The sequence below is a fragment of the Streptopelia decaocto genome, assembly GCF_964273445.1.
Source record: "Streptopelia decaocto genome assembly, chromosome: 2".
NCBI classification, from domain to species: Eukaryota; Metazoa; Chordata; class Aves; order Columbiformes; family Columbidae; genus Streptopelia; species Streptopelia decaocto.
In genome coordinates, this window is record NC_138655.1 from 28471576 (window position 1) to 28483793 (window position 12218).

General features: G+C 36.6%; 1 protein-coding gene across 2 annotated transcripts in view; it reads right to left on the reverse strand.

Moving 5' to 3' along the window:
- The window catches only part of WWP1 (WW domain containing E3 ubiquitin protein ligase 1), a 58082-nt gene that overhangs the window by 27804 nt on the left and 18060 nt on the right, over nucleotides 1-12218 (reverse strand). For both annotated transcript variants that reach the window (XM_082045004.1, XM_082045003.1), the window contains exons 2-5: nucleotides 10311-10401; nucleotides 5398-5536; nucleotides 2941-3065; nucleotides 88-225 (exon numbers count right to left, since the gene is read on the reverse strand). In XM_082045004.1, coding sequence (XP_081901130.1) covers nucleotides 88-225; nucleotides 2941-3065; nucleotides 5398-5536; nucleotides 10311-10380 — 472 coding nt within the window. In that variant the 5' untranslated portion in view covers nucleotides 10381-10401. The remainder of the gene's footprint in view (nucleotides 1-87; nucleotides 226-2940; nucleotides 3066-5397; nucleotides 5537-10310; nucleotides 10402-12218) is intronic.

Here is a 12218-nt window from a genome sequence, read left to right on the forward strand (position 1 = left end):
AGAAACAAATTCAACAGAAATAGTCTATTATATCTGTTTGAAATCTTAATCAAAGTATTACCATCTGATTTAATTATTTTAACTTACTGGTTGCTGGTGAACTGAGATTTGTAAGAGATTCTTGTTCAACAACCAAACCATCTAGCACAACTGTGAGTTCACCTGTTTGCACCATGCCACTCTTGTTTTCCAAAGAGAGTTTCAACTGTTCTTTCACCTTCTCCACTAAAAATGGAGTTGGGGTGGGTAGGAGGAGAGAAGAAGAGAAGGGATAAAGGAAACATTAAATTCTAAACAACATTAAAAGAGACTTTCAGCACGAAAATGTGACACATATTCAGTTGTACAAAACTGAGTGTTAAAAAGGTTCAGATGGTTCAAATCAACACAGAAAAACCTATGTTCTATAGGTATGCTATAAGATCCATGTGGTTTCAGCACTTTGTTCTGAATGATTTCCCAGGTTTGCTGTTTCCACTAAGCCGTTTTGAAATTATGCACTACTTACATAACACGAGAAGTCTTAAAGTCAACTTCTGAACTACACATCCAAATATAGCAAGTCACGGGGAACGTCATTCTACAACCAGAGCTTATGTTACTTCCTCCTATCATCTTCCAAAACTAATTCTAAGAGACCACTGAAAAGAACAACACTTTGAGGAAGAAAAAAAGGCAAAGACTGCATAGAAAACTTCCTCATTTAAAATTATTTTTAGTAAATCCTTACTAGCATTTTCATTGATCCCAACTCCAAGGATTAAGCAATAACAGATGATACCTCAAGCAACCAAAACTTAAATCAAAAACTATTTTCACCAAAAGAAACTTCAAGATAATTGTGGTATAAAAAAAAATATGTACATGGTGCAGTAAAATATTTCAATATGACTGATAAGCGATGCACACGTGTAGAGACACATATATAATCCAGAGGTAAAACACACTGTGAATGCTGTGTAATTCTCTCTAAATCAACTGTTACTAGTACAGCAGTTAAAGCTACCTGTTATAAATCCAAACCCAGTCAGCTATGACTTCACATTGATCAGGTTAAAATGGTTACGGCCTTTTCATGTTTGTGGTCTCAGAGTGAAGGATTACTTTTTCAAGATATACCACCATATTTCACTCCATATGGCAGCATTCCAAGCTAAAGTTAAAGCTCACTGTGCACTTCTGTGTATTAAACTAGCATTTCCTTAATTTTTTTCATTCTCAACAAATATAAATGAACAATAAACATGGAAACAGGGAAGGCTACCACAAGCTATTGCCAGATATTCCCAAGCTGTAACTTTAAAGAGCAGGTTCAACAGTGTAGTTGGGCAGCAGTTACTAGCAGACACCCACTGCTATATTACCACAGATTTCAAAGTACTTTAAATCGCCATAGCAAGCACAAAGCTGCCCAGTCTACAGAATTATTGATTTAGCAATCTGCATTTTGAAAAACGGTACTACCTGAAAGAAGACAAAGAAGAAACAACCCTATCACCAAGCTGTTAAACTAACTTATTTATAATTCATCATTTCTGCAAAGAGGGATTGGTTTAGCTTCTGCTATATTAAGAGGTTATCTTTCCAAACCAGATCAGCAGGTGGCTGTACTCCAGCTGAGCTGGCAAGAAAACTGGGAGGGGTATGGGCAGCAATCAAATACTGGTGGTATTTAGCAGGAGAAAGTAACAGCACTAATTCTGAAATTTCTGCATTTAGAGGACTTCATCTTTACATTTTCTTCAGTAAAGTGCCTTTCAAGTGCTGTATTTTACAGAAGTGTTCAATAACTGAATGACTGAAGGATTCCAATCAGATTATTCTAACACTGAATTATTGGATAACAGGCATGTGTCAAACTGCTGACTTGCCCAAATCAGAAACACTGCACATAAACTGCTTTTGGTGCAACGTACAGCTAACTCACAGCCAACTATTTCCTGAAAGAATTTGCTAACTTGTTGGATCCTACATCGCCTGGATCGAGACTAATAAAATATTTACTATTTTGTTAGGAATAGTTAAAATATTAACTATTTTTTGGCTATCATTATTAAAACTCAGTTTCTTCTGATACTGCTTTTTCTTATTTAAAAAAGAAGCAATTTTTTGGTTTTACTATGGAATCTTAGGCAGAATCTTTATAATTTCATTGAAAAAACTGCACTCAAATTTGGATTCTGTTTCAATTTTCTGTAAGTACCAGAAAAATGAAGCTTTTTTAAAGCTCTCCTCCCCCCACCTCCCTAAACAGAGCTCTTTAGTTTATCTAACTTGTGAGAAATGTTAAAGATTGGTTTAGCTGGAATTCTACTGCCACTCTGGAGTGGAATTTAAAGTGTGGATTCACCATTTTCTTGTACTAATGAAAAAAAAAATTAAAAGGCAAATTAGATACAGAAGACCTCTTTTTAATTCTGTTAAAGACAATGAAAATAACAGTTACATAGAACACAACAATCACTAATGTACTAAAAAGAAGTTCCCAATTGTTTCACTAACCAGTGGTTCCTACTGCTCTCTGGGCAGCTAAATTATGATGGGAAAAAAATCCAGCCTTTCTACTAGTGATTCCACAGAAGAACATGAAAAATTACATGAACGGCTTTTCTGAAAGTTTAGACTTTTTTATACCAAGTATAAAACAGATCTTCTAGCAAATTAGTTATTATTTTGCCACAAAGCATTGTATTAAATCACTTTCCCTTTTACTTAATTTGTCATAACTCATACTTTAATGTTTGTTTCAAAATTATGATATCCCATTGTTCCATTTAAATTGCTCTCAATAGCACAGACATGTCTAGAACAGACGAGTAAAGACAGCAACTGTAAGTCAGTTGTAATTACATATATAGTTAGTAGTCTGGTTGCCAGTTTGATATATAGATTAGTAATAATAATTCTATTTCACTCAAAATATCCTTCATGATAACTTACATTTTCTATTGTGTATTTCCAAAGCTTGTCTCAAGTCTACAGTGGCTCTTCCTAATAAAGCATCTGCTTTTAAAGTGTGATGGCTCCACACTCTAAATTCCAGCGTAGTCTGTGGAGTCACATTCCTGCACATAAAATACATTTTAAAAAAATATATACAGATTTTAAAGTATTTGGTTTTGTTATTAGGAGTATTTGAACGTAATTCACTTTCTCAAATTTAGTGGATTTCTTGGTAGTAATTAAATAAGTTTCTGTGCTGCAAGGGGAAATTTTTAAATAAGAACTGCAAACACTATGATATTAATACTTAAGATCAAACTTAAAGTGCATTACTATGACAGCATAATGAATTTGAAGAGTATCAAAATAACCTACACTAAGCTCAGATCTCAGTTCTATAAAATTTAGCTATATTTATGAAAGATACATTTTCCTTATTCCTCACTATTCCAGAATTCTAACTAAAAGCTCAAATTATTAAATGTGGAGAAAAAGGTAGTAAGTATATTTGTCTGTCACTAGGAAGAAAAATATTAATTTTTTTTTTTTTAATGAAAAAGCAACCAATCAGCTACTTGCAAGCAGGAAGAACACATGTAATAGGTGCCAGTTTGCCATGAAAGTTTTGATAAAACATTATTTGTGAATCCACAGGTTTATTAAAAAAAACACTGCTGCTCACAGCAATCAGAGGGCAAAATCAAATCATGAAGCTAAAGTAAAAATTGGACTGAAGCAGAAAGGTAAAGGACCCAATTACAGTAATATGATGATAACCTTTGGCAGTGATCTCTCCCCTGCTCAAGAAGGAAAATGGGAAGCGATGCTAGGTCCTGGAGAGTAAGTTTTTTGGACAGGGTCTAGTACTGCAAGAGTACTCCTGGCTGTGAAACTGGAGTATGATGACCATACTGCAAAAAGTCAGAGGCCACATATCCATCACTATTGAATACAGAAAGTTATATCAGCATTGATGAAAACAATACTAAAAACAACCCCCACCCTCCCAGAAACAGGGCTCGCTTTAGAGTCACTTGGAACATGTTGAACAACATGGATCGCTTTTGCTGAAACCAGTGAGCAAATATATTTTTGCATTTTGAACAGGCTGCCTTCTAATATAAGTCTTGCAAGAAGACCAGCTTAAAAAACAAAATTAAAACAAACAAACAAACAACACCTACTGACAGAGAATATATCGCTCTTGCTCATGCAGACCCATTAGAAGTGAGGGGAATTTGGTAAGCCAGAGAGTTCACTTGTCCTCAGGTAGACCGGGCAACTGAAGCAACTATATCATTCCAGTAGCCAGAGGGGGCCACAATACTTTGCATATATACATAAGAGTAAGATCCTAAGTAAGACTGATGATGGAATGAGTCTGTTTGCCTGTACTGTGCATCCCAAATTACCTCATTTTTATCAGCTCACCAAATTCCACCAAATAAAACCAGCCTCCTCAAGAGAAACTCTCGTTTCTGTGAGTAAACTGATAGATCTGTAATTGTGCTAGTAAAAACTCCTGGAAATCATTGCCAGCTCCAAGACTATATTACTCTCCTTTGCAGTACTGCAAAGGGCTACTAAGCCCTACTAAACATGAAATATTGAGAAATGTGTCACAGGAATACCCTACTTGCTTCAGTCCAGGTCTGTACATACCAAGTAAGTGTACCCAAGCAAACAATTCCCCAAAGCTACATATGCTGCACCACTCCCCAGTCTCCAGCTCTGTCAGTTACAGGAACCTGGCATGGTTCCTACTAATAACAAAGGCAGCTACTGCACACGACAGGTCAGATGCTGTAAAACATACTGGCCCATGCTCAGTGCCATTTGATAATAGTTCTGCTGTTTCCAGATCCAAACGTGAAACAGTACAATCTTGCTTGTATAATAATGCATTCTAGCCAATTGCACACTATAAGATTGCCAGTTCTTCATAGAGCCCTATTCAGGTGTACCTACACCTGTAGCAGAATTGAACCAAATTAAATCACAAGATTAAAATGGTAAAATATTAGGATAGGCTGCAAGGTCACTTTGCAATAAACTGTTTTCCTGTGTGTATCCCTTCATTAGGAAATTTAAAGGAAAAAGTGACCTTCCTCATAAATACTCTTCATCCAGCTGAAATTTTTTTCAAAGTTGAGAATGACATGGTTACAATTAGTAACATCTTCTAGAGAGGCATCTTAAGCTTTAATAGCCCACAGTGCTAACAAATATGAAGAGTATACCGTGTATAGAAACTGTAGGCAAGGAACACTTTCTACAAAAAATATATTCTCAAAATACTGTAAGAATGAAAAAAAAAAAATTTGAGATAAATATAATATGTCTACATTTAGTCATAAGCAGTCAGAAAACTATGCAGGCACCCAAGCTTAGTAAATATTTGCCTGCAATGTCTGCCTAATAAATAGTATTAAACAACCAAAAAAATCTACTTACACTGTCAGCTGCTCATCCCATTTTGGATTTGAAGAACTACTTGATTTTGCTGTTTTCTTAATTTCTCCATCTGCAGTTAATTCCGTGTAGAAAGTTGTTCCAAACCAATTCTTTTTCCGTTTCAGTTTGGCACTAGAAACTAATAAAATACATTGCTTTATCTGTAACAGCACACAGTTGCTGAAAAACAGGAAATGTACTGCCTCCACAACATATGAAACAGAGCATAGCAATGTGGTTCCTCACCTTTTCTGTTTCTGCTGAACATAAAGAGGTCAATGCTAAAATGGTAGCTTTTATTTTCAAAAGCTACTTTGTCAGATATTTGAAACAAACATGATATATTCTTTTCACCACGTACTGGCAGGATGGCTTGGAGACACAGCACAACAATTATTTTAAGGATAAACACTGAAAATCATGTGAGTTCTTTTCTTCTTTTCTCATTGCTCTTCCTACTCTTCCCTTAACTGAAAAATATCTAAGTATGATATATCTGAGAGGTTATCAGGTAGATTTTTTTTTTAACTATATGTAGTTATGAAAGCACATGCAGTTGAGGCCTATTTCAAAACGTCCTTGTATAGCAAAGCTTCATTTCCTTGCCAGTATTACCCATGTGGTCAACTTGTGGTTTAACACATCAATTTGTTACAAGTAAGAAATCAAGTTTCAAATTTCCCCTATTTAAATAGCTTTGCAGAAGAACTTAAAGTTTCTGCTAAATATTCAACAATTAAGAAATAACAAATGACCAAAGAATCTCCAAATCACTGCTGAGGTCCTCAGTGTCCTGAACATAAATCTGTTCTCCCATTTCCTCATCCAGCTGAGGAAGTCACAATAAAGACCAACAGCAGCCTAACTGACATTTTAAATTTTATTTCAGGCAGATGTTGTCTTCATAAGACCATGCTGATGGACTCAGAGCTGTACCTACCTGCTGGCTCTCTCATTCCTCCTGTACTTCAGTGTGATTCTCTTTCCCTTCACTTTCAAACTAAAGCAAAGCTGAAATAATCTTTCCCTGTTACATTTCTGTATGGTACTTGCTATTTCAAAAATAAGTGGAAGTTAACTAAACTGTCTGAAAGGAAGACAAAAAAAAAAAAAAAGGTTCCATCATGTATTTCTGGATTACAGTATTCTAAGACATATACATTAGTTACTTAGAAGATAGTGGGATGCAACCATCCAAGATTTTAAAGGCATTACCCACAGACTTTTACTGAATTTCAATTAAAGGGCACACACTTAACTCCCTTTTATTTGCAAAGTCTAGTCTAAGTCATACACCGTATGTTGTAAAAGGGAACTGCAGCCTTGATAACAACGAAAGATTAAATTTAGAAGACTAAAAACATAATGCCACGCAAGTATTATTTTTTCACCTGAAATCATGGTACGTTGTTAAGCTTTAACAACCTTTACTACTTCCACATTTTTTCCTCCATATTTTGTTTTCTAAAAGCACCTGCAACATTTGTTAACATATAGGTCTTTAGTCACAATATTCAAGCTTCTCTTTAGTCCCCCCTCTCACCTTGTTACATTTGAAGTTATTTAGTTTTGAGTCCCTAAGCATGAAAAGGAGACTACTACCACTTTTCGGTTAGGACTCCTTTTTAAAAAAATAGAAGTAACAAATACTAGCAAAGACTTCAAAAAGAACTAACAAGACAAGATATCTTGCCAAGTACATTTGAAAAAAATACCGATGGCAAAACTTGTCAGCAACATGCTGTAACTGTCCAAACCTGACCAAGTCACTTACCACTCCATACAAATTTCCTTATCTATAAAATGACTTACTGCCTTTATAAAAGTGTTTTTAAAATACAGTTCTTGAAATATAAGTCTAGATTCTACAGCAGCATAAACTAATCTGAGTGTAAACCAATGTAACTCAGCAATACTACAGTCCCACACTCCTCTGTTTCCCACTTCATTCCCTGTAGTGTCACCGGTGTTCCTCTGATCTTGCAATAAAGACTGGTTAGGGAACTAAACCTTCAGAAAAGTAATTCTAAAAATTGTACAGATTTTTCCACTTTGATCCTTGAACCAGATCTCTTCAAGTCAAGAGAAGCTCCAGTGCCAGAAAAATACAAGACTAGTTACATAAGGAGCAGTACAGTACAGGATATCACATGATCACTTCTGCATACACAGATCTGAAGTAACGGAACATTTGTGTAACTCCGTTCACTACAGTTATATATTCAGTCTAGAGGTGGCTTCATCTATGCTACTAGTTATTACCAGTTTCAATGATTCATCATGTTATCAAGTTATGTCATCCTTGCATAACATTAATCAGTTTATCTAATTGATAAAATATCCATTTGGGCGACCCTCTAACAATCTGTCTTCTCTCTGATAACCTAGTCATCTATGGACCATGCAGCATGATGTTTCTTTCTTGAGATACAGGGGTTTTTATCTTAATCTTTAATTTATTTTTTTTTTCAAACTTTGTTCAAGATAGCCTTTGTATATTCTTGCTCACGCACTAATTCTTATTTCAGGGTTCCCAGACTTCTCAGGATCCCTGGAAAGTTCAAGTTATTTATCAATGGTAAAACAATAGTCATATAGTCAATAGTCACACATACATTTATATGTATATATATTTATCCACACTAACTACTTGCTGGTAACATTTTTACTTTCAACTACTGTAACACTGTCATAATTAGCTATCAAACTTGTTTACCTAGATGCATTTTGTTTATCTTCAGACTACAAGTCTTTGTTCTGTTCTGCCATCCCACAGAAAGAGCAGCTAAGACACCGTGTATCAGGTTGGTATGGCAAAGTTTTGGTAGTGGGGTGGGTACAGGGGTGGCTGCTGTGAGAAGCTGCTGGAAGCCTCCCCCATGTCTGGTAGAGCCAAAGCCAGTCGGCTCCACGATGGACCCACCGCTGGCCAAGGCTGAGCCCGTCAGCAGAAGTGGTAGCACCTCTGAGAAAACATATTTGAGAAAGGGAAAAAACTGCTGCGGAACAGGAGAAAGGAGTGAGAACATGTGAGAGAAACAACTCTGCAGACACCAAGGCAAGAGAGGAAGGAGGGTGAGAAGGTGTTCCAGGCACCAAAGAGATTCCCCTGCAGCCTGTGGTGCAGTCCATGGTGAGGCAGCCTGTCCCCCTGCAGCCCATGGAAGTCCACAGTGGAGCAGAGATCCACCTGCAGCCTGGGGAGGACCCCACACTGGAGCAGGTGGATGCCCAAAGGAGGATGTGACACTGTAGAAGTCCACACTAGAGCAGGATCCTGGCAGGACCTGTGGCCCCATGGAGAAAGGAGCCCAGGCTGGAACAGGTTTGTTGGCAGGACCTGTGACCCCATGGCAGAGCCATGCTGGAGTAGTCTGTTCCTGAAGGACTGCACCCCATGGAAGGGAGCAACACTGCAGCAGTTCGTGAAGAACTGCAGTCTGTGGGAGGACTCACATTGAAGACGTTAATGGAGGACAGCCTCCTGTGGAGGGACCCCACGCTGGAACAGCACAAGAATGTGAAGAGTCCTCCCCTGGAGGAGGAAGGAGCAGCAGAGACAATGTGTGATGAATCAACTACAATCCACTCTCCTCAACCCCCTGCATCACTGGCAGGGAGGAGCTAGAGAAATCAGGAGTGAAGTTGAGCCTGGGAAGAAGGGAGAGGTGACAGGAAGGTGTTTTAGGATTTAGTTTTTATTTCTCATTATCCCACTCTGATTTGACTGGTAACAAATGAAACTAATTTTCCCCAAGTCAAGTCTGGTTTGCCCATGACAATAACAAGTGAGTGATCTCCCTGTCCTTATCTCGTCACGTGAGCATTTCATTATATTTTCTCTCGCCTGTCCAGTTGAGGAGGGGGAATGACAGAGCAGCTTGGTGGGCACCTGGCATCCAGCCAGGGTCAATGCACCACAGACTGACACCAGTTGTCACACCCCTGACCATGAGTAGCAGAATGCCTAGCCTACATAGTCAGTTCAAGATAAAATGAAAAAGGTGTCCCCAACACAACCAGAAATTTCCAGAATTGCTTGTAGTCCACTGTGTTTCCCTTCTAGAAGATAGTGGGATGGCTGATTTCTGCTTCAAACTATGAGAACCAGCGCAGCAAAAGGAAAAAATTAAGCAGACAAGACACAATATAGTAAATTCCAATTGGATTAAAGGAAAAACATTTTCACAGTGATGTGGTTTATCACCAGAACCAGCTGCTCAGGAAAGTTGTGTAATCTACAGTCTTTGAGATACCCGAAATTCAACTCGACAATTTGCTGAGCAACCTGATCAGACTTCAAAGGCAGCCCTGCCTTCTGCAAAACAGTGGACTAAGAAATCCCCGAACGTCCCTTCTAACCTAAATTATTCCATATGGCTGTGTAAAACAACTTGCTGCCTTAAGGATAATACTGAACGCCTATGTTATTCTCAAAAGATGTTTACCTGGTATGTAAACAAAGAGCTTAATCTTTTGAAGGGCTGCCAAATTTTGTGATCCCCTCTAGTTCTCCAGCTTTACTATAACATTGTACCAATTTTCAGCTTGGGGTTCACTACAACCACCCATGTGCTTTGTACAATTTCAATAATATATGTTCCCTCTATAGAATTTGTGCCAGAAATTATTTGTTCCCAAGCAAAATTCTTTACATTTGTCCCTACTGTTGTACTGAATCTCTTTTTAATTCTAATTTGAGGAGATCATTTAACCGTTACCTAACTCACTGTATAACCTCTAACTGGCTTCAATTCATCTACATATACTATAGTCATACTCTTTACTGTAACATTCAGGCTATTAATTAAAATATTAACTAAACTGATCCATATTTTACATTCATTTCAAATATTGTTTTTTTTAGAATATGTTTTCCCATAAAAATCACCATGATACACATAATTACTTGCCTGTTACTTGCATCTGTAATCTTCCATTATGGTTGTTACTTGTATCAGATCTTGGTGAGGCTGTGGCCATGTCAGAGTTTTAAGCTTTTGCCTAAAAAAAAAGCGCGAAGGTAGCTTATTAAAAAGTACTTATCTCTGCATCTTAGTTACAACTACTAAATAAAATGCTCAACTAATTAGCAAGTTACCAAATGTTACTTAGGTATGGCAGAATGCATTATTTTGTAACACCAGTTAAAAAAAAAAAAAAAAAAAATAAAAAATAATTAAATACTTCAGAAATTTGTCCTAGGTTACCTTTGAGGATGCCAAGACACTTCAGTAATGCATTTGTTTACATAGTTTAGAACTGTGCAAACCAAGAAACAAGAATCAGCTGTGATATATCAGTATTCCTGTCTCCAGAAGATATGCTTATAGTCTGATTTTTAGATGAGCTAAGCACCAACAACTTCAAATTAACAAAACCTCTGAAACACTTACATGCTTGAAAAACCAAGCTGTCCCCTGAACAATAAACTCAAGCAATAACACAAGTGATTCAGACAAAGAACATTTGAATACTATCCCTAGATTTGCAGTCAGCTTTCTATACCAGTTTTGTCTACCCACAAATCACTTCCCTCATCTATTGAGACAGTAAGCACTTTACAAGGACTATCCCATCTTATGTTTTACATGATCTGTATGAACTTCCATATATTTATTTATGTGAACATTAATTGGTATCAATAATACTATTGAATATTTGTCACCAAATCTTTTTGAACATGCACATCTGTCAGTAAAAAATGTGAGTATGAACCCCAATATGTGTGTACCTATTTATAAATTATGTCTAAGTACCACTGTACTAATACAGTACATTATAAAACATAAAAACAGAAATTAGAAAGGATGAGATAAAGATGAATAAACAGTATTTTTATGTAATTTTTATTAGTATAAAACTTTTGCTCTTGCTAAAAAAAAATGGGTTTTTTTGTGAGAGCCATGTGACTGAATATGCTTCATCATTTCTAAAATGTTGGCTTAACACTTTGTAATACAGTGATTTGAAAGCCTGATTCTAAATTCAGTTCAACACTTGGTTTTAATGGCAGTCATAGCCAGAAAAGACAATTTACAAAGATATGTACATTCAAATGAAAGTGCATCACTGGCTGCACTTACTAAATTGTGATACTCATTTTTCATTCCCATCCACTAATTATGCAAAGGTTTTTCTTGAAATTTGGCCAGTAAATTTCCATCTCCTCCAATGTCAATCCATTGTTATTGCAAACTAATGGAAGGTGTTGCATACTTAAATTTTCAACAAATGTATTCAAAACCTCCTGAAACTCTTCATTTGGAACACTTTTAAACAGGTGAAAAAATTCTGCTTCCAAGTTTAAGTATACAGATACAACTTATTATAGATGACACACATATCTTCTGGCAGCAAAATCACATAATGATGGAAAGGTTTCCAAACATCTGTTTTCAAAGTGCTCTCTCCATAGCACGAGCTTATTTCAAAAAGCGGTCGTCTTCTTGCTCATAGTTAAAGCGTCACCTTCACCTTGAATTGACACATTAGGTTGGTTATTTTTTTGAAAATGTCTGTTAGTTGGCATACTCCTGACAGCTGCTTGCCATTATAGGTCAGCAAATTCAGAACACTCATATTTTTGTGAAAGAAAAACACATAATTAATCTTTAAATTTTACAATTCTTCTACATACTTTGCCGTGATAAACCAGCAAACCTCTGCATAGAACAAAAGATTTTCATTGTAAGTCCCACTGCTATTACAAATTACTGTAAACATCCTACTATTTAAAGGTCTTGTTTTCATACAATTAACCATATTGGTGACATCCTGCAGCACTGTGCACTTCTGGTTCCAACTTCCTTGTTGCTTGC